The sequence below is a fragment of the Hordeum vulgare genome, chromosome 7H (genome assembly GCF_904849725.1).
Source record: "Hordeum vulgare subsp. vulgare chromosome 7H, MorexV3_pseudomolecules_assembly, whole genome shotgun sequence".
Classification (NCBI taxonomy): Eukaryota; Viridiplantae; Streptophyta; class Magnoliopsida; order Poales; family Poaceae; genus Hordeum; species Hordeum vulgare.
Genome location: NC_058524.1, coordinates 82,773,538 through 82,797,504, shown reverse-complemented (window position 1 = coordinate 82,797,504; position 23,967 = coordinate 82,773,538). Strand labels below are relative to the sequence as shown.

Sequence of the window (23,967 nt, the reverse complement as noted above, 5' to 3'; positions counted from 1 at the left end):
GGAGCGATTGTTGCCGTAGTGGACAACACGTCGACGAGTTCTTTAAGGGCTATGGACGACACTTCAACACCGCTATTCGAGGAAGCGACAACGGTTGTTATGGCTTTGGCGGCAGTCAGTGTTCATGTTGCCAGTTCTGAGGAGCTTGAGGACACAGCGAGCAACAAACAAAGTGACAAATCTCATAATGTGCGCCCTAATAAGGTGGCATGAAAGAAAGTAAAGATGTGTTTCTACATGTGAGGGGAGCGAGGACACTTTGCGATTGACTACGTAATAGATCTTTGCAACAATTGTATGAAACCAAGCCACCCGGCACACGGGTGCCCGCTGTTGTTGGTGCCTAAACCGAGTGTGACGACATATGGAGTCAATGATATTAGGCTCATGTTTTTCGAGACTCCACATGTGGTCTCAGAGAGGCCTCACTTGGAGAGTTCGAGAAACGGATTGGTGAAGGTTTCACATGGGACTTTGACAGCAGAGCGGGTGGATTAGCAGCTCGGATGGCTTGTATCAAACTCTTTCCACTAGTCTCGTGTGAGAGTGGAGGATCAGGTATACCATGTAGAGTTCCCTAGGAGGGAGGGTCTTGGTCGACTTCTGACATTTGGCTTTAGTAAGGTCCCTGGTAGTAAGTGTCTTGTTGAGTTTGATGAATGCAAAAAACCAGAGCCAAAGGAGAGAACAGTCAAACATACCTGGATTAGGCTCACAGGGTTTCAAGAGGATTCCTTAATGATTTTCTCATGGTCTCGAGTCTGGAGTCTATAATTGGTAAGACTATGAAGGTGGACATGCCCTTTACACGTACACATGGTATTGCGTGGTTGCTGGTCAGTGTGCTACACTTGGATTATGTGCCACATGAGGTACCATGGGCTTATGTTGGCGTGGTTTATGACTTGGAGGTTGACATTGAGGATCACCCCTATGTTGAGGATAATCTTGTGATTACAGATGTGTACATGACTGAGGGTGGAGATGGGAATAGTGACCAGGAGCTTGAGGAGCCTCGTGCTGCGGGTTGTAACATGTCGCATCCAGCAGGATGACGTTCCCAGTCTTCTGAGGCACCGACACATAGAACCACGAGCATGCGCTATCCTTGAGGGCCATGGGGAACCAGTTCGCCATAACCTTGTTGTCTCCACTCGGCTCCTCAATGCTAAGCGCGTAGAACTGGAGGAACTCCATGGGGTCGGGGATGCCATCGTAACGCGGGGGCAGCTCATGCTTGAACTTGACGGGCCGAACCACCCGATGCAGCTCGCGGGTGAAGGCCAACAACCCACGCTGCTTGAGGGGACACCGCGAGCGAGGGCGGCCCATTTCTGGTGCCCGGTCGCCGCGACATCTTGGATGATCTCGTCCTGACGCTGGCATTGCTCCTCAAGGATCTGTTGCGCATCCGGCAGCGCGCGGCAAACGACCTAGTAGCAGGCCTCATCTTGGGCCCGCTGAGGGGCTCCATCATGTTGGTCGAGCGGGCACACGTCGCACCGTGGCTCGACCGGGTCGTTGCGCAAGAGAGGTGGCGGAGAAGCTCAATAGGCCACGTCCCCAGCGTAAGACAGATGAGGGCAAAGCGAGCGGGAGGGTGTCGGGGCCTCTCCACCGGCCATGACGAGCACGGTGACATGGACAAGCCAGGCGTCATAGAGGATGTTCGCCGAGCGGTAGCAAAGCAGCTCGCGCGCCATGAGTAGCGCAGCTTGTGCGTTCTTGTGCTCAAGGAGGGCGTGGGGGAGGAAGTCGTGGAGGTGCGGCCGTCCTGCTGCATGGAAGGGTGGAAGGAGGAGTCTTATTGTGTGCGACCAACAGGGTCGGCACCACTCGCTTAGCCGATGGAGTGGCGATCGTCGCTGTTGTGGCCTGCCGGGGCACTCTAGGCGATGCGCGCCGTCCGGCACTCGACATGAACACGACGGGCGTCAACCGTCGAGTGGGCGGAGCTGGAGCCGAGATGAAGCCAAAGAATTGCAGCGCACCCCTACCTGGCATGCCAAATGTCGGAATCGGGGCTCCAGGGACCCGAAGAGGTTCGAACTCTGGAGTGCGCAAGTTCTTCTACTCTACTATACAGCGCTACCTCACAATGATGCTATGACGCGATCGAGCTCAGGAAGTGGGATAGTGGACACGAAAGATTACCCAGGTTCGGGCCACCTCGCGGTGTAAGACCCTACCTGTGCTTATCTCGATTGGTTGGATGCGAAAGAGATTACAAAATTTCCTCTCTTGTGTCCCAAACACAACCAATACAATGGTAAGTTGAATAGGTGCACTAGTTCGGTAAAGAGATGGTGATACAAGTGCAATATGGATGGTAGATATAGATTTTTGTAATCTGAAATTACAAAAACAGCAAGGTAAATAGTAACAAAAGTGCGCACGAACGGTATTGCAATGCGTGGAAACAAGGCCAATACGATGAAGTTCTCTCAACAATGATAACATAATTGGATCATAGAACTAGCCCTCAACATGCAACAAAGAGTCACTATATGATTGCATTGTGATGTTTATCATGTTTTACATCTTATTGCTTAAAACGACGGTTGCATAATAAGATGATCCCTCTTAAAATTTCGAGAACGTATTCCCCTAAGTGTGCACCGTTGCGAAGGTTCGTTGTCTCGAAGCACCACGTGATGATCGGGTGTGATAGATTCTAACGTTCGCATACAACGGGTGTAAGCCAGATTTACACACGCGAAACACCTAGGTTGACTCGACGAGCTTAGCATGTACAGACATGACCTCGAATACAAGAGACCGAAAGGTCGAACATGAGTGGTATGGTTGAATACGATTAGCATGAAATTGCTCACCATGGTGACTAGTCCGTCTCATGTGATGATCGGACACGGGTTAGTCAACATGGATCATGTATCACTTAGATGACTAGAGGGATGTCGTTTTAAGTGGGAGTTCATACTTAATTTGATTAAATGAACTTAATTGTCATGAACTTAGTCTAAAAGTTGTCTTTATAAATATTGTATATGTCCAACGTCAACCTCAATTTCAATGCATTCCTAGAGAAAAACAAGCTGAAAGATGATGGTAGCAACTATGCGGACTGGGTTCGCAACTTGAAGCTCATCCTTGAAGCAGTTAAAAAGGCTTATGTCCTTAATGCGCCGCTAGGTGACCCTCCCGCTCCCGCAGCAGTTCTGAACGTCTGGCAAACGCGGAGTGATGACTACTCTCTGGTCAGGTGTGGCATGTTATACAGTTTAGAAACGGGGCTCCAAAGGCGTTTTGAGCAACACGGGGCATATGAGATGTTCCAGGAGCTGAAGCTAGTTTTTCAAGCTCATGCCCGTGTCGAGAGATATGAAGTCTCCGACAAGTTCTTTAGCTGTAAGATGGAGGAGAACAGTTCTGTCAGTGAGCACATACTCAAAATGTATGGGTTGCACGGTCGTCTGACTTCACTTGGAGTCGAACTTCCGGATGATGCTATCATTGACAGAATCCTCCAGTCTCTCCCACCAAGCTACAAAGGCTTTGTGCTTAACTACAACATGCAAGGGATGGAGAAGACCATTCCCGAGTTGTACTCGATGCTCAAGTCTGCAGAAGTAGAAATCAAGAAGGAGCATCAAGTGTTGATGGTCAACAAGACCACTAGTTTCAAGAAAGGCGGGGGTAAGAAGAACTTCAAGAAAGACGGCAAAGCTGTTGCCGCGCCCGGTAAGCCAGATGCCGGGAAGAAGAAAAAGAACGGACCCAAGCCTGAGACTGAGTGCTTCTATTGCAAGGGAAAAGGTCACTGGAAGCGGAACTGCCCCAAATACTTAGCGGACAAGAAGGCCGGCAACGTTAAAGGTATATGTGATATACATGTTATTGATGTGTACCTTACCAGCGCTCGTAGTAGCTCCTGGGTATTTGATACCGGTGTTGTTGCTCACATTTGCAACTCAAAGCAGGAACTGCGGAATAAGCGGAGACTGGCCAAGGACGAGGTGACGATGCGCGTCGGGAATGGTTCAAAGGTCGATGTGATCGCCGTCGGCACGCTACCTCTACATCTACCATCGGGATTAGTTTTAAACCTTAATAATTGTTATTTAGTACCAGCTTTAAGCATGAACATTGTATCAGGGTCTTGCTTAATGCGAGACGGCTACTCATTTAAGTCAGAGAATAATGGTTGTTCTATTTATGTGAGTGATATGTTTTATGGTCATGCTCCGCTGGTGAATGGTTTATTCTTGATGAATCTCGATCGTGATGTTACACATATTCATAGTGTGAGTACCAAAAGATGCAAAGTTGATAATGATAGTCCCACATACTTGTGGCACTGCTGCCTTGGTCATATCGGCGTTAAGCGCATGAAGAAGCTCCATACTGATGGACTATTAGAGTCTCTTGACTTTGAATCATTTGACACATGCGAACCGTGCCTCATGGGCAAGATGACTAAGACTCCATTCTCAGGAATAATGGAGAGAGCAACCGACTTATTGGAAATAATACATACTGATGTGTGTGGTCCAATGAACGTTGAAGCTCGTGGTGGTTATCGTTATGTTCTCACTCTCACCGATGATTTGAGTAGGTATGGGTATATCTACTTGATGAAGCACAAATCTGAGATGTTTGAAAAGTTCAAGGAATTTCAGAGTGAGGTTGAGAATCAACGTGACAGAAAAATTAAATGTCTACGATCTGATCGTGGAGCAGAATATTTGAGTCACGAGTTTGGCACACACCTAAGGAAGTGTGGAATCGTTTCACAACTGACACCGCCTGGCACACCGCAGCGCAACGGAGTGTCTGAACGTCGTAATCGCACTTTATTAGATATGGTACGATCTATGATGTCTCTCACCGACTTACCGCTATCATTTTGGGGATACGCATTAGAAACTGCTGCATTCACTTTAAATAGGGCACCGTCTAAATCCATTGAGACGACACCGTATGAACTATGGTTTGGCAAGAAACCTAAGTTGTCGTTTCTTAAAGTTTGGGGCTGCGATGCTTATGTGAAGAAACTTCAACCAGAAAAGCTCGAACCCAAAGCGGAGAAATGCGTATTCATAGGATACCCTAAGGAAACTATTGGGTATACCTTCTATCTTAGATCCGAAGGTAAAACCTTTGTTGCCAAGAACGGATCCTTTCTAGAGAAAGGGTTTCTCTCGAAAGAAGTAAGTGGGAGGAAGGTAGAACTTGATGAGGTAATTACACCCCCTCTCGAACAGGATAGTAGCGCAGCGCGGGAAGCTGTTCCCGTGGCGCCTACACCGACTGAAGAGGAACTTAATGATGATGATCATGAAGCTTCGGATCAAGTTACTACTGAACCGCGAAGGTCCACAAGGGCACGCTCCGCACCAGAGTGGTACGGCAACCCTGTGATGGAAATCATGTTGTTAGACAACGGTGAACCTTCGAACTATGAAGAAGCAATGGCGGGCCCGGATTCCAACAAATGGCTTGAGGCTATGAAATCCGAGATAGGATCCATGTATGAGAACAAAGTATGGACTTTGGTGGACTTGCCCGACCGGCGAGCCATAGAAAATAAATGGATCTTCAAGAAGAAGACTGATGCAAACGGTAATGTAACCGTTTACAAAGGTCGACTTGTCGCAAAGGGTTTTCGAAAAATTCAAGGAGTTGACTACGAAGAGACTTTCTCTCCCGTAGCGAAGCTGAAATCAGTCCGAATCATGTTAGCAATTGCCGCCTTTTATGATTATGAAATTTGGCAAATGGACGTCAAAACAGCGTTCCTTAACGGGAACCTTAAGGAAGAGTTGTATATGATGCAACCAGAAGGTTTTGTCGACCCTAAGGGTGCTAACAAAGTATGCAAGCTCCAGCGCTCCATCTATGGCTGGTGCAAGCATCTCGGAGTTGGAACATTCGCTTTAATGAGGTGATTAAAGCGTTTGGGTTCATACAGGTTTACGAAGAAGCCTGTCTGTACAAGAAAGTGAGTGGGAGCTCTGTAGCTTTCCTCATACTATATGTGGATGACATATTATTGATGGGGAATAATATAGAAATGTTGGAGAGCATAAAGGCCTATTTGAACAAGAGTTTTTCAATGAAGGACCTTGGAGAAGCTGCATACATATTAGGCATCAAGATCTATAGAGATAGATCGAGACGCCTCATAGGTCTTTCGCAAAGTACATACCTTGACAAGATATTGAAGAAGTTCAATATGGAAAACTCAAAGAAAGGGTTCTTGCCAGTTTTGCAAGGTATGAGATTGAGTAAGACTCAGTCGCCGACCACGGCAGCAGACAGAGAGAAGATGAGTTATGTCCCCTACGCTTTAGCCGTGGGCTCTCTAATGTATGCCATGTTGTGTACCAGACCGGATGTAAACCTTGCCATAAGTTTGGTAGGGACGTACCAAAGTGATCCCAGTACGGAACACTGGACAGCGGTCAAGAATATCCTTAAGTACCTGAAAAGGACTAAGGAAATGTTTCTCGTTTATGGAGGTGACGAAGAGCTCGTCGTAAAGGGTTACGTCGACGCTAGCTTCGACACAGATCCGGATGACTCTAAGTCACAGACCGGATACGTATATGTGTTGAATGGTGGGGCAGTGAGCTGGTGCAGCAGCAAGCAAGAAGTCGTGGCAGCATCTACATGTGAAGCGGAATACATAGCTGCTTCAGAAGCGGCTCATGAAGGAATTTGGATGAAGGAGCTCATCACCGACCTTGGAGTCATTCCAAGCGCGTCGGGTCCTATGACACTCTTTTGTGATAACACTGGAGCCATTGCCATAGCCAAGGAGCCCAGGTTTCACCGGAAGACGAAGCACATCAAGCGCCGCTACAACTCCATCCAGGACCATGTCCAGAGTGGAGTGATAGATATTTGTAAAGTACACACGGATCTGAATATTGCAGACCCGTTGACTAAACCTCTTCCACGAGCAAAACATGATCAACACCATAATGCTATGGGTGTTCGATACATCACAATGTAACTAGATTATTGACTCTTGTGCAAGTGGGAGACTGTTGGAAATATGCCCTAGAGGCAATAATAAAATGGTTGTTATCATATTTCCTTGTTCATGATAATCGTCTATCGTTCATGCTATAATTGTATTAACAGGAAACAGTAATACATGTGTGAATGAATAGATCACAATGTGTCCCTAGCAAGCCTCTAGTTGGCTAGCTCGTTAGTCAATAGATGATCATGGTTTCCTGATCATGGGCATTAGATGTCATTGATAACGGGATCACATCATTGGGAGAATGATGTGATGGACAAGACCCAATCCTAAGCCTAGCACTAGATCGTATTGTTCGTATGCTAAAGCTTTTCTAATGTCAAGTATCTTTTCCTTCGACCGTGAGATTGTGCAACTCCCGGATACCGTAGGAGTGCTTTGGGTGTATCAAACGTCACAACATAACTGGGTGACCATAAAGGTGCACTACGGGTACCTCCGAAAGTGTCTGTTGGGTTGGTACGAATCAAGATCGGGATTTGTCACTCCGTGTGACGGAGGGGTATCTCTGGGCCCACTCGGTAGAACATCATCATGAGCTCAATGTGACTAAGGAGTTAGTCACACGATGACATGCTACGGAACGAGTAAATAGACTTACCGGTAACGAGATTGAACAAGGTATAGGTATACCGATGATCGAATCTCGGGCAAGTTCTATACCGACAGACAAAGGGAATCGTATACGGGATTGATTGAATCCTTGACATCGTGGTTCATCCGATGAGATCATCGTGGAGCTAGTGGGAGCCACCATGGGTATCCAGACCCCGCTGATGGTTATTGGCCAGAGAGGTGTCTCGGTCATGTCTGCCTGTCTCCCGAACCCATAGGGTCTACACACTTAAGGTTCGATGACGCTAGGGTTATAGGGAATTGTTGTACGAGGTTACCGAAAGTTTTTAGGAGTCCCGGATGAGATCCCGGACGTCACGAGGAGCTCCGGAATGGTCCGGAGGTAAAGATTGATATATAGGACGGATGGTTTTGGACACCGGAAGTGTTTCGGGCGTCACCAGTAATGTACCGGGACCACCGAAGGGGGGCAACGACCCCGGGAGGCTAGATGGGCTAAGTGGGGAAGGGAACCAGCCCCTAGGTGGGCTGGTGCGCCCCCCACCCAGCCCATGCGCACCAGAGAGAGGGGGAAGGGGGAAACCCTAGCATAGGTGGGCCTAAGGCCCACCAGAGGGGTGCGCCACCCCTCCTCCCTGCCCTGGCCGCCGCCCCCTCTCCCATCTGGGGCTGCCGCACCCCTTGGGGGTGGGAACCCTAAGGGCTGCGCCCCCTCCCTCTCCCCCTATATATAGTTGAGGGTTCGGGGCTGTTTGGGACACGGTTTCATCTCTCTCTCGGCGCAGCCCCGCTCCTCTCCCTCCTCCTCTCTGCCGGTGCTTGGCGAAGCCCTGCCGGGAGACCTCGTCTCTCCATCGACACCACGCCGTCGTGCTGCTGGAGTTCTTCCCCAACCTCTCCCTCCTCCTTGCTGGATCAAGGTGCGGGAGACGTCACCGGGCTGCATGTGTGTTGAACGCGGAGGTGCCGTTGTTCGGCACTAGATCGGAATCGCCGCGAGTACGACTCCATCAACCGCGTTCTAGCAACGCTTCCGCTTAGCGATCTTCAAAGGTATGAAGATGCTCTTACCCCTCTCTCGTTGTTGGTCTCTCCATAGGAAGATCTGAACATGCGTAGGAAAATTTTGAATTTATGCTACGTTACCCAACACCCCTATGCATAGGTTCCCAATGTCACGAACCCGCAAGTTGATCACCAAAACATACATCGAGTACTCACATGAATCAAACGTGTGCCAACCCATATGCATAGGTTCCCAATGTCACAAACCCGCAAGTTGATCACCGTAGATTGACACGTGCAAGACATACATCAAGTGTTCTCAAAGACTCAATCCGATAAGATAACTTCAAAGGGGAAACTCAATTCATTACAAGAAGGGAGAGGGGGAAGCACATCATAAGATCCAACTATAGTAGCAAAGCCCATGGTATATCAGGATCAAGACATCTCAAGAACACGAGAGAGAGAGATCAAACACATAGCTACTGGTACACACCCTCAGCCCCGAGGGACAACTACTCCCTCCTTGTCATGGAGATCACCGGGATGATGAAGATGGCCACCGTAGATGGATTCCCCCTCCGGCAGGGTGCCGGAACGGGCTCTAGATTGGTTTTTGGTGGCTACAGAGGCTTGCGGCGGCGGAACTCCCGATCTAGGTTTCTATTTGGGGGTTTCTGTATTTATAGGAATTTATGGCGGTGGAATTACGTCGGTTGGGCCCACGAGGAGGTCACAAGCCTGGTAGGTGCGGCCTAGGGGGTGGTCGTGCCTCCCGGGCTTGTGACTCCCTCGTGGCTCTTCTGGCCTTCTTCCAAACCTTCGAGGGTCTCTTTTGGTCACAAAAAAAGCCTCGTAAAGTTTTATTCCATTTGGACTCCGTCCGAAAAAGGGTCAAAAACACGGAAAAACAGAAACTCGCACTTGGCACTGAGTTAATAGGTTAGTCCCAAAAAAGATATAAAATAGCATATTCAAGCATATAAAACATCCAAAGTTGACAAGATAATAGAATGGAACCATCAAAAATTATAGATACGTTGGAGACGTATCAAGCATCCCCAAGCTTAACTCCTGCTCGTTCTCGAGTAGGGAAGTGATAAAGACTGAATTTTTGATGTGGAATGCTACCTAGCATAGTTGTCCTTTGTAACTTCTTTATTCTGGCATGAATGTGCAGATCCGTAAGATTCAAAACAATAGTTTACTATTGACATGGAAATAGTAATACTTCAAGCAAACTAGCAAAGTAATCATGAACTTTTGAAATAACAAGGCCAAAGAAAATTATCCCTACAAAATCATATAGTCTGGCTATGCTCCATCATCCCCACACAACTAATTTAAATCATGCACAACCCCGGTATTGGCCAAGTAATTGTTTTTGCACTCTTACTTTCTCAAACCTTTTTCAACTCTCACGCAATACATGAGCGTGAGCCATGGATATAGCACTATAGGTGGAATAGAGTGTGGTGGTGGTTGTGAGACAAAAAGGAGGAGATGGTCACATTGACTCGGCGTATTAAAGGGCTATGGAGATGCCCATTAATAGATATCAATGTGAATGAGTAGGGATTGCCATACAAAGGATGCACTAGAGCTATAAGTATGTGAAAGCTCAAAAAGGAGAACTAGTGGGTGTGCATCCAACTTGCTTGCTCACGAAGACCTAGGGCAATTTTGAGGAAGTCCATCCTTGGAATATACAAGCCAAGTTATATAATGAAGATTCCCACTAGTATATGGCGGTGACAAAACGAGAGGCTCTCAATCATGAAGAACGTGGAGCACAAGTGTGGAAAGAGATAGTAGCATTGTCCCTTCTCCCTTTTTCTCTCTCTTTTTTTGGGCTCTTGGGCCTCTTTTTTTCTCTTTTTTATTGTGGGCAACTTTTGGCCTCTTTTTTTTTATTATTTCCTCACATGGGACAATGCTCTAATAATGATAATCATCACACTTTTATTTACTCATAGCTCAAAGCTCAGAACGATGATGACTCTATAGGAAATGCCTCCGGCAGTGTACCGGGATGTGCAACGATCTAGCTTGGCGTATGACGTTGAAACATCTCGCTAGCTATCTTACGATCATGCAATGGAAATATGAGAGTGACGGCACAAGTCATGAGACGGAACGGTGGGAGTTGCATGGCAATATATCTCGGAATGGCTATGAAAATGCCATAGTAGGTAGGTATGGTGGCTGTTTTGAGGAAGGCATATGGTGGGTTTGTGCACCGGCGAAAATTACGCGGTACTAGAGAGGCTAGCAATGGTGGAAGGTGAAAGTGCATCTATACCATGGACTCACATTAGTCATGAAGAACTCACATCTTATTACGAAAGTTTTTATTAGTAATCGCAACAAAGTGCTAAACGCATACTCCTAGGGGAAGGGTTGGTAGGTGTTAACCATCGCGTGATCCTGACCGCAACACAAAGGATGACAATCAATAGATCAATTATGCTCCGACTTCCTAACATAGCGGTTCACCATACGTGCATGTTACGGGAATCACTAACTTGAACACAAGTATTTCTAGATTCACAACACCCTACTATCATAACTCTTAATATTACCAAATCCACGTCTCAAAACTAACTGAGAGGAATCAAACTTCTCTTTCTACTCAATGCACGTGAAGATGGAAGGTTTTTGTATCCTCTTTGGGTACCTATCACCTATGGGACAACTTTCATAGCACAAGACAAATACCAAGCAACGCACCGCCGTGCTCTAAAAGATCTAAGTGAAGCACATAGAGCAAAATGGTCTAGCTCAAAAGATATAAGTGAAGCATAATGAGCATTCTAGCAAATTCACGATGAGTGCATGTTTCTCTCAAAAGGTGGGCAGCAAGGATGATTGTGACACAACAAAAAGAAAAGACTCCTATGACACAAGACGCTCCAAGCAAAACACATATCATGTGGTGAATAAAAATATAGCTCCAAGTAATGTTACCAATGGATTGAGGACGAAAGAGGGGATGCCTTCCCGGGGCATCCCCAAGCTTAGGCTTTTTGGTGTCCTTGACTTTGGCTTGGGATGCCTTCGGCATCCCCAAGCTTGAGCTCTTTCCACTCTTTATCCCTTTGTCCATGAGAACATCACCCAAAACTTGAAAACTTCACAACACAAAACTTAAACAGAAACTCGTGATATCATTAGCACAAGAAAACAAACTACCACCTCTTTAGGTACTGTAGAAATATTGACTTCTATTTATATTGGTATTAGATTACTGTATTCTCACTTTTCCATGGCTAGTACCCACCGATACTATCCATAGTTTCATCAAAACAAGCAACCAACTCAACAAAAAACAGAATTTGTCAAAAACAGACCAGTCTGTAGCAATCTGTATACTTCATATACTTATGGTACAGCAAAAATTCTTAAAACTTACGACAGCCTGGTAAAAAGGCATATCAACCATGAGCAAAAAGAATTAACGCAAAATCTCTTTCTTAATAAAAATGAAAAATAATCTCGTGAGCGAAAAGTTTCTGTCTTTTTCCAGCAGGATCAAACAACCATCACCAAGACTAGTCATAAAGGTTTTGCTTGGCTCAAACACAGAAGGAAACACAAAATACACAATCATAATAGAACTAAGATAGTGTGGACGCAACAAAACAGAAAGAAAAAGATAAATTGGTTGGGTTGCCTCCCAACAAGCGCTATTGTTTAACGCCCTTAGGTAGGCATGATGATTTCAATGATGCTCACATAAAAGATAAGGGTTGAAGCACAACGAGAGCATCACGGAGCATATGGCTAGCACATTTAAGTCTAACCCACTTCCTATGCATAGGGATTTTGTGAACAAACAACTTGTTGGAGCAGGAATCAACTAGCATAGGAAGGCAAAACAAGTATAGCTTCAAAAATTTCAACACATGGAGAGGAAACTTGATACTATTGCAATAAGTAGAAGCATATGATCCTCTCTCATAGTAATTTTCAGTAGCATCATGAGTATAACCAGCACCTAAGGCTTTCTTTTCATGATCTACAAGCATAGGAATTTTACTACTCTCCACATAAGGAAATCTATTCTCAAGAATAGTAGTGGGAGTATCGTAAAAGACTTGAGCACTACAAATTGTGTCCACAATGAAAAAGCAAGGTTTAGCAAAGGGGTTTTCGAGAGTATGACAAGTTTTATCATCCATCTTCTTTATAGCATAAGTATCCTCACAATAATCATCATAGATGGGGGGCATGCTTTCATCAAAATGATTTTGATCATTCAAAGTGGAAGAACTAAAAAGATCATCTCCATCAAATATAGCATCCCCAAGCTTGTGGCTTTGCATATCATTAGCATCATAGGTATTCAAAGAATTCATGCTAACAACATTGCAATCATGCTCATCATTCACATATTCTATGCCAAGCATTCTATGTAATTCTTCTTTCAGCACTTGAGCACAATTTTCCTTCCCATCATGCTCACGAAAGACATTGAAAAGATGGAGCATATGAGGCATCCTCAATTCCAATTTTTTTGTAGTTTTCTAGAGAAAGAAGAAGAAACAAAAAGATTCGATTGCAAGGTCTAAAGATATACCTTCAAGCGCTAACCTCCCCGGCAACGGTGCTAGAAAAGAGCTTCGTTGATGGGAAGTGAGTGCCGCTTACCTAGCCTCCCCGGCAATGGCGCCAGAAAAGAGCTTAATGTCTACTACGCAACCTTATCCTTGTAGACGTTGTTGGGCCTCCAAGTGCAGAGGTTTATAGGATAGTAGCAATTTTCCCTCAAGTGGGTGACCTAAGGTTTATCAATCCGCAGGAGGTGTAAGATGAAGATGGTCTCTCTCAAGCAACCCTGCAACCAAATAACAAAGAGTCTCTTGTGTCTCCAACACACCCAATACAATGGTAAGTTGAATAGGTGCACTAGTTCGGTAAAGAGATGGTGATACAAGTGCAATATGGATGGTAGATATAGATTTTTGTAATCTGAAATTACAAAAACAGCAAGGTAAATAGTAACAAAAGTGCGCACGAGCGGTATTGCAATGCGTGGAAACAAGGCCAATACGATGAAGTTCTCTCAACAATGATAACATAATTGGATCATAGAACTAGCCCTCAACATGCAACAAAGAGTCACTCCAAAGTCACTAATAGCGGAGAACAAACGAAGAGATTATTGTCGGGTACGAAACCACCACAAAGTTATTCTTTCTGATCGATCTATTCAAGAGTCCGTAGTAAAATAACATGAAGCTATTCTTTCCGTTCGATCTTTCATAGAGTTCGTACTAGAATAACACCTTAAGATACATATCAACCAAGACCCTAATGTCACCTAGATACTCCATTGTCACCTCAAGTATGCTTGGGAATGATTATACGATATGCATCACATAATCTCAGAATCATCTATTCAACCAACACATAAAACTTCAAAGAGTGCCCCAAAGTTTCTACCGGAGAGTCAAAACGTGTGCCAACCCCTATGCATAGGTTCCCAATGTCACGAACCCGCAAGTTGATCACCAAAACATACATCGAGTACTCACATGAATCAAACGTGTGCCAACCCATATGCATAGGTTCCCAATGTCACAAACCCGCAAGTTGATCACCGCAGATAGACACGTGCAAGACATACGTCACGTGTTCTCAAAGACTCAATCCAATAAGATAACTTCAAAGGGAAAACTCAATTCATTACAAGAAGGGAGAGGGGGAAGAACATCATAAGATCCAACTATAGTAGCAAAGCCCACGATATATCAAGATCAAGACATCTCAAGAACACGAGAGAGAGATATCAAACACATAGCTACTGGTACATACCCTCAGCCCCGAGGGAGAACAACTCCCTCCTCGTCATGGAGATCGTCGGGATGATGAAGATGGACACCGGAGATGGATTCCCCCTCCGGTAGGGTGCCGGAACGGGCTCCAGATTGGTTTTTGGTGGCTACAAAGGCTTGCGACGGCGGAACTCCCGATCTAGGTATCTTTTTGGGGGGTTGTGTATTTATAGGAATTTATGGCGGTGGAATTACGTCAGTTGGGCCCACGAGGAGGTCACAAGCCTGGTAGGTGTGGCCTAGGGGGGTGGTCGCGCCTCCCGGGCTTGTGACTCCCTCGTGGCACTTCTGGCCTTCTTCCAAACCTTCGTGGGTCTCTTTTGGTCCCAAAAAATCATCGTAAAGTTTTATTCCATTTGGACTCCGTCTGAAAAAGGGTCAAAAACACGGAAAAACAGAAACTGGCACTTGGCACTGAGTTAATAGGGTAGTCCCAAAAAAGATATAAAATAGCATATTCAAGCATATAAAACATCCAAAGTTGACAAGATAATAGCATGGAACCATCAAAAATTATAGATACATTGGAGACGTATCAGGTCTCCGCCTGCAAAATCCCCGGTTGTGATGCATTGGTGGGCTTGGGGTAGCCCCCTCCTTTGGCGATTGTCCCGTCCTGGTCTCTTTGCACTGCAGAGGAAAAAATTTAGGGACCTCTTTGGGAACTAGCGGTGGCCCTGCTCTCTTAGCACCAAAGGGGAAAACCCCCTCATCTACGCTCGCTCGCATGCCTCCTGGCACCGCATGGCACGACGCGTGTCACCCATGCGACACCGCAGGATCGTCCAACCTCGCCGAGCCACCCTTGATTAGTCCGCCTCACGAGAGCCCCAAGGGCAACCTCGAGAGGCCTCCTCGTGAGGCGGGGCTTGACGCGGCGCCCGGCGACGTCCGCAGGAATCCATCTCATGAGGCAGGGCCCTCGTGAGGGCTTTGGTCATGATATCCGAAGACGGATTACATTCGGTCCTTGGCATGAGTTTTGCCTGGGCCTGCGGGTATACGGGCCTGGATACACCTTGTCCAATGGGCCCAACAGGAGTAAAAAAGCAAACCCAACAACACAACAATGTTGCAAAGCACGCCTAACCCTTCTAATATGTATTAGTTTGCAAGTCCTACACTGAATTAGCACATCTCAGGCTCTCTCGAGCAATTGGAAACTGTCACTAGTAACTGCCAATTGACCACTAAATCAGCTCATCAAGTCGAAATGAGGAAATCAACAGAGTCCCCAATTTCGTCATGCATACTGAAATTTCGTTCCTTTTGTCATGTTATGTCATACTCCCTCCGTCTCAAAATAAGTGTTTCAACTTTATACTAGCTCTAATAAAAAGTTGTACTAAGTTTAAAACACTTATTTTGGGAGAGAGTGAGTATAAAGTTGTTCAGACAACAACCGTAAAGCGACAAACACAAACAGTTACTGTTCTGACAAAGTACAGAAGTTCACCACCACGGAACATTGAGGGGTGAATAGCTCTTGTGTGTCACGTTTGACGTGAATTAGAAAGAAAGCGACGTCGTTCATGAGAATAGCTCACGTGCTTTGTTTTTATGGCAATAATAGCCCGAATGAGACCAGGTGGTTAAAACAAGGGGAACGGTCGTCAACACTGAGTGCAACTGGTGATGGGTCCCACTTGGCAGTCGAAGTTAACGTTTCTCGGTGACTGAATCCATCTTGTTCTCTTCTTTTTTCTCGACGGCAGCGGCGGTGTCGGAGCTTTCGTTCTAGGCTACGTCGTCGGTGGAGCTTTCGTTCAGAGTCACGGCGGTGTATGTGGTGAGTGTATTCGGCACCCTACGTTACCCTCCGTCTCGAATTAGATCTGACCAAGTGGGGTGGCCTCTGTTTTCGACGGGGTCCGGATTGGGGGAGAGTGGTGGTGGTGGCGTTGGACTACGTGAACTAGATGGAGCCACCGGAGACTAGGTAATATGCACCCTTTCCAACCTATGCGATGTGTGACTCGTCTATTTCCGCTGCCTCACATTGCGCGCCATTGACAAACAGGGGTGATGGTGCTCGGACATTCGAACTCACTATTGATTTTTTCCATCTAAGGAGAAGCTAGTTGATGGTAGTGTGTGGGACATAGAAAGAGATACAATTGTGAAATGGAACGTTGTATTTGCAGAGATTGATTCACAAGAAATGCAGAGCATGGAAGAGAGGGACATGAAGAATGTTGTCGAGAAAATTGGGGAGAGTATTTTTTGGGGGTCCAAAGCAAGAGGTAGCATTGTTACGGTTTGATAGTTGGAAGGGTGCATATGTGAGAATTGAGAATGGTGAAGAGATGGTTGATGAAATCGATTGGCTAGACGGCTAGGTAATCAAACAGACTACATTTCATGCGGAGCTTGATGAGCTAAAATCATATTCTAAGGTTGGATACGTGCCATCAAAATTGGCTTCAGAGATGGTAGATGATGATTGGGATTCAAAGAGACAGATAACGTCCATGTGTATGGCTGAAGTGGCAGTGATAGAGGGGGTGATGCAGATGCACAAGAAGGATGTGATAGTGCTGCAAGGGTTATTTTGGTTTATTGGAATTAAATGGAATTAGAAGACACTACTGATTTGGTCATTGCGCCAATGGCTGACATTGGGATGGCCAAAAATATTGGCATTCCACTAGATGATCAAGATAAGGAAGAGAGGGATAAATCGAGTTTGCCTAGTGATGCTAACGAGATGCATGTGAAGATGTGGATCAACAACTGATGAAAGATGTTGCACATGATGTAAATGATGCATGATAACCCACAAGTATAGGCGATCGCAACAGTTTTCGAGGGTAGAGTATTCAACCCAAATTTATTGATTCGACTCAAGGGGAAGCGAAAGAATATTCTCAAGTATTAGCAGTTGAGTTGTCAATTCAACTACACCTGAAAGATTTAGTAACTGCAGCAAAGTATCAGTAGCAAAGTAGGGTGATAGCAGCAGTAGCAACAGTAACCAGTAGCAGCAAAGTGACAGCAGTAGCAGCAAAGTAACAGCAGTAGTGACAGCAGTAGCAACAAAGTAATGTAGCAAGGACCAGTAGTAAAAGACTCGTAGGCATTGGATCGGTGATGTATGATTATGCCGGATGTGATTCATCATGCAACAGTTATAACACGGAGAGATAAGTAACTAGCTCCAGTTCGTCAATCTAATGTAGGCATGTATTTTGTATGTATTCATACGTGCTTAGGGAAAAGAACTTGCATGACATCTATTGTCCATCCCTCCCGTGGCAGCGGGGTCCTAATGGAAACTACGGGATATTAAGGTTCTCCTTTTTATAAAGAACTGGACCAACGCATTAACACTTGGTGAATACATGAACTCCCCATACTATGGTCATCTCCGGGAGTGGTTCCGGCTATTGTCACTCTGGGGTTGCCGGGTCATAACACATAGTAGGTGACTACAACTTGCAAGATCTTCCCTAATAATAAAGCACATAGTGCTTCTGCCGTCCGTCGTGGCTATTTTGCAAAAAATCCCCTACGGTTTGTCGAAATCAACCCGCAATCCTATAGTGGAAGAAAACGTTTTGTTTTTTTGTAAAAAATCCCTCCGCCGCCACCACGAGCCAACCCTCATCTCCTTTTCACCCGATACCGCCTCCGGTGGGCGTTCACTGGAGCTCTGCCGCCGCCGGAGCACCGGCAGCTCCTCCGCCCGGATCCCGGCCAGGGAAGCCCACGCCGCGCCTTCCTTCTCCTTCCTCCCGTTCCCTCTCTCTCATCTGAGGTCTCTCTCTCTTCTCCTGTTCCGCAGGACCGCCATGGCCATGGAGCTCCGCCGCTCACCGTCGTTCTTCGCCAGATCCGGCCACAAGAGCAGTCGCCGTCCCGCGCTAGACCCTGCATCGCGTCGCCGCGTCGCCGACCCGATCTGGATCGGGGACCCAGATCGCCAGCGCCGCCTCACCCCGTTGACCTCGCCAGCCTCGCCAGCGCTTTTGGTCCGTGCCCTTGCCCCAGCAATGGCCCACCACCGCGGCCAGCCTCCTTCCTCAGCGCTGCACCGATCCGGGAAAAACAAAATCACATGGTAATCTTCTGTACAGATTGATTTTTTATGATCACGTAGGGTCAGAGTTTTTTTGACTGCAATCATCTTAGCACAATCACATGCTAATCTTGGGTAAATTACATGATGTGCTCTTGTACAGATTGATTATTTAGTTAATCTTAATTTTGTGGTGAATCATCAAATAGTGCCTAAAGATTCAAAAACTTTTTTAGCTTTTTTTGAGCAATTAAATGCACCTTTGTTCATGGCCGGGAGGTGATTTTGATCTTCTAATTACTTCTTCCAGGTTAGTTTTTTGTGCTGCTGGTCAAAGGTATGTAGGTATGTATATGACTGACTTAGAATCTTAGATTTGTTTTTCTTGATGCGCATTGTTAGAGTAATATCCATGCACTTTATTTTTCCATTCTGAATTCCTTCATGCACCACCGTATATGTTTCTTGTGATTCCCATAACTTCTGTTCTTGCTATTTTTAGTTCTTCATCTGGATAAATGAAGAAGTCACGTACAAGCCAAGGACATCCCAAAAATATCTAACCTACTCCACGTCTCTTCTTCTCCACGTTAAACATAACAATATCTAACCTACTCTTTTTCTCTTCTTCTCCACGTGAAACAAAACAAGTTGAACCAAAGCATGCAATCTCCCACGGTCCTCTGTATCCTCCTCTTTCTCTGTTTCTCTCTCCCAGTGTCTTCCTCTCTCTTTCTATTTATCTCTCTTTCCCCATAGAAAACAAAATCACCAGTTTACCGCAACAAGATGGGCGCAAGGCCATGACCCACAACGAAAAAGGTTTATCCAACAAAGGACAATGGAGCGGCGGCAAGGGATCCAACAGATCCGTCCAGATCATGTCCCTCGGGATACTCTTCTCCAGCGAGGCATAGAAACTGAGAGGCGGCACGGAAGCAAGCCAGCTGGGGGCATTGATCCAGTGTAGTCAATGAACTTGTTGCGTCAATTTTCTTTTCCTCATTTGGATCAGGTTCACCTCAAACAGACAAAATATCTATTTAAGAATATCTGGATGAAGTTGGTTTCTCACACAATTTTGTACTGTTCCAGTTTATACTTGAATCTATCCCAACTTTACCATTGGATTTGGATTAGCCAAGGGCATTCTAGCCAATTTGCTTCTAGCGGTTTGCTGTACCGATTTAAATCACACTGCAAGAGTACACACTTCATATACGGCTTACAGTAATAGAAGGACGTGAGTTGATCAAAGTTCCATACTCCTTTCTTTCTGATTTGCGGCTTGACTAATCCTTACAATTATGTGTTCCTTTGATCTGTTATGTTAAAGTTCTATTTTCTTTGTCTCTACAATTTAAGATCTAAAACAATGGTGTACGATATGCTTCATGCAATTAGTAATTAGCCTACGGGATTCCATATTTCCATTAGCCTTGACAACAACAACCTTGAGATGAAGAGGTCAGTTTATTGTCTAACAAGTTATTGTTATTTACGCATGAAGATTCAGTTTACATGGCATCAAATTATAAGGTAACATCCACTTTGAATTTCCATCCACTTTAAAGCGACAAGATGCTTATTTTCTATCTATTACTATACTAATTATTTACTTCCTAGAAATTCCCACGTAAGTGATATATAAAAAAAAGAACACAACGTTGATTTTATGGGTCTGAGTTATGACAATCCAGATTTGATGTGAAATCTTTAATTGAATAGTCAGAAAAAAGAGGAAATAGAACAGTTAATTTATGTTGCGAACGACCACCCTTCCTCTCCTTATTTGTGGTGCGCGATCTCCTCTCTTAATCATGTCTGTTGTGGTTAACAAGTTCATCCGTTGATGCTCCCAACACAAGACCATGCACAATTTATCGCTTCATGCATATGTGCTCCCGGGAGAAGTTGATTAGTTCCTAATTTATTTCTAAATCGGCAGCAAGGAATTAGACTAAGGCTTTTGAAATTATCGATTTTGAAGACACACACCACGAGTTTTATTCCATCAAAGCTCAAACATGATCTGCTTATCAAAAGTAAATTTGTTGCATATCTATTTTGTATCCATAAGTGCATCACCATTCCTGTCACTTTCCAAAAGAAATCCACACACATAAACTGCATGTTTGTGTTCGTAGGGCTGCATGCTAGCTGATTTGCTGTTTGCACCATGCACTTGAGATCGAGCAGCAAGCCATGCACGCATGTCACTTAATTAGTTCGACTTGGGGCTAGATACCCGTACCACAATATGAGCATGTGCTGAAGGTGAGTTTTTTTCCTGGTAATCAAAAATTTGTGATTCATCTCCTCTTAGAGCGCAAAACAAAAATACTTTGTTGTGTATCTGTTTGATATATCTCTCCACTAAACTGTAACGCAATATGTTTTCCATAATGTTTTTGATAGTTCTAAGTTGCAAACAAAATTAAAATCTTAAGGGATGTCCCCACTTGGCAGGTAGAGAGACGGTACTTGTAAGCAGTCTGAATGCTTCCATGTGCCCTTAATAACCATGCATGCAGCAAAACCCATCTGGATACCACAATTCGATACAGTTTTAGCAAAGTCAATGAAATAAGCAATTTACTAACATTGCAAGACAAAGATAGAAGCATAACAGCATACAGATTGATCTAACCTAATGGTCAAACAATTGGTAATTATTTATGCTACATAGCTATAGTGACCATGTTTAGTTATGCTCATACTAGGCAATGCGGTAATGTATGTGTCAATTTCGACACATCCATGATGTTGTCATGACCTCCATAAATTAGTTAATTATGAGTATTTTATTGGTGTTTTTTTATTGATGGAGGGAGTGATTATACAGTTCATATGTTAGCTGGTGGGTTGCAAGGGGGAAGCAATGTTGTTAAAGGCTGGAGGATTTCAAATAAGATTCCTGCGTAAGGGGGAAAAATGTAAAAGCATAGTGTTCATGAGCCATGAGCCATGAGCCATATCAACATCTGTGGACTGTTTGTTTCATATTTGGTTCCATTGTAACCTTATAAGGTCACCATGCAAATATTGTTATTCATGAGTCAAACTAAATCGGTTAGGCTTCACAAATCGTAAATCATATCATCATTTCATCATAATCCTTCCTCCCATTTGTAAGTGTTGTTTCAATAGTACTTCGATAATATCCGAGAACGGAAATACATTACTTGTCATGTCTATTATGTGGTGACCTCCGGAAATATACTACTATGCTACTGAGACTCTAATTAGATTTACAGTATGACATGTAATATTTCAATGTTAATTGTGCAAACACCCAAAGTATGTCCAGTCAAAGCCAACAATGGAAGAAAATTTGTATTAGAGGCATAATACTTGACATTCCAATTTTGTGCTGAACTATATGTTACTTTGTGAGTTCTCAAAAACTCATTGTCACGAAAACATTGTATGCACTTGGCCGTGCAAATGCAGGGGTTAACGAATATCTCCCCTAATAATAAAGCACGGAGCGCTTCTGTCGTCCGTCGTTGGCGTTTTTGCAAAACAAAAACCTCTGTTTCTTCGAAATCAACCCGCGGTCCCTGTGTAAGTGCATCTGAAAAAACGTTTTCAGCGACCGCATCTTCAGCTTGCGATGCGGACGCCCGGGCCGACACTGGGCGGCGCGGGAGGCTAGCAGGCAGGGGCGGCGCGGGAGGCTAGCGGGCAGGGGAAAGCAGAGCAAAGCCAGCAATCCATCGGAATCGATCCACCACCACCGAAGAAAAAGACGGAAAGGAGCAGGTAGAAGAAGATGAAAATAGCATACTACATACATGAGGTCTTTGCGTCGACGTGTCCGAGAAAGGCGCAGAGCTCCATCATCTGCATGTCGATGCCGCCGGTGGTGTAGAAGCCCTGGTTCTCGAAGAGGGAGGCGGCGGTGATGATGGCCTGGTAGTCCCAGAAGCCGACGGCCTTGGCGACGGGGAAGTTGCGCTTGGCGAAGAGGTTCTCGAACTTGTACACCTTGAAGAAGTCGGTGATGGTCTGGTTGCAGCAGTACTTGGTCCCGGAGCACTCCCACCCCTTGTTGCACACCTTCTCCTGCGACTCCTTGAGCTTCACCTTCCACGTCCCCGCCGTCAGGATCCTCTCACATGTAATTATGCTCACGCACAAATGTCCTTGTACGTACCATAGATTCATATACCTGACAATATTCAACTTTTCTGATGTAGTAAGAATGTAAATCGTTATTTTGTCATTAGTGTTTTAGTTTGTTGGTTACAGGTATATTATTCCAATATTCATACTATAGAAGTTGTTGCCAGGGAGTGCGAGAGGGTCAACACAGTGGCCAGCGAGGGGAGCACCATCACGGGAGTTTTGTACATAGAAGGCAACGTCGAGGAGATGTCGACCGCCTTCTTTTACGGTAACATAGATCGTGCGCATATGGCCTCAACATGTAAATAGAGATGGAAAGGGGCATATAGATCTCTCAAGCATGCAATGTTTTTCCCGGATGACAATTTTTTTTACATGGCTTCAAAATTGAAGACACCTTTGGTTGGCTCTGTTTGTTGTATATAAGTTATACCTAAATATACCTTTGGATGCTTATGCCATATCTGATGGCCCTGGTAAGTTATATGTGAAGATACCTTTGGTTACTCCTTTCGAGGTTCATTGGTGAATAATAACGGAAATAAAACTCAAATGAAACCATGAGACCACATAGTGGTCGGTTTGTTGAGAGGTGAGCAAATACATGAAGCTCACTGAGCAACTGGGTGGGTGAGTCATGACTAGCTCTGATTCACTTTGATGTCTGAGTGCTCAATTTATCTTTTTCGAACGATTATTTGTCCCGTACTTGCAATTTTCACACATTAATGTGAGAGAAGATTCCACAAGAATTATCACTGTTTGTGTTTAAGAGAGCTATAATGTTTATCCATATCATGGGGAGGCATTGAGTTACCTATTTGCTATAGACTAAATGATTGAATCTCAGTTAAGTTTTTCAAACATGCAAATTATACCATAGTTCATTCTTTATTCTTCAGCAAAGCAGACAAGGGGACTACATGGAGCAACAACACCATAATTTAGTTTGCTTTAGCCAAGATAACTGAATCCCAAACGACTTTTTAAACATGCAAATTATGTCATGGTTCATGTTGCAGCGCATGGACAATTAAATACAAAGGGGCAATTATTCGTTTACTAAGGATAGTGTGATGGGGAACGGAAGAGAGACAGTGTGTGCAGTTTGTCTCGCAACAACAATGTCTTCTTTCTCTGAGAGCACCTGCGTTTGTGTAGTCAAGTCCTTTTGTTTGGGCCAAGGCCAAATAGTGCAAAACAATTACATATATAAAAAGTTAACTTTCAGAAAAAAAATAGAACATTCTTACAAAACATCTTTAAAAAAATGTTCCCTTTTAGAGAAATGTTCATATTTAGTAAAAAGTGAACTATTCTTGAAAGGTGTTTCAATTTTTATGTAAATGTTTACTTTTCTAAAAAATAAGAAAATTTCTACGTTTTAA

General features: G+C 44.7%; 1 protein-coding gene across 1 annotated transcript; it reads right to left on the bottom strand.

The window, feature by feature from the left end:
* Positions 1–1,547: 1,547 nt before the first annotated feature.
* On the bottom strand, positions 1,548–22,618 carry LOC123408352 (chitinase-like protein 1). The gene is made up of 2 exons (XM_045101476.1): positions 22,246–22,618; positions 1,548–1,777 (listed from the first exon to the last, which is right to left on the bottom strand). The coding sequence occupies exons 1-2, from the start codon at positions 22,616–22,618 to the stop codon at positions 1,548–1,550; spliced, it is 603 nt and encodes a 200-aa protein (XP_044957411.1).
* Between the last annotated feature and the right edge of the window lie 1,349 nt (positions 22,619–23,967).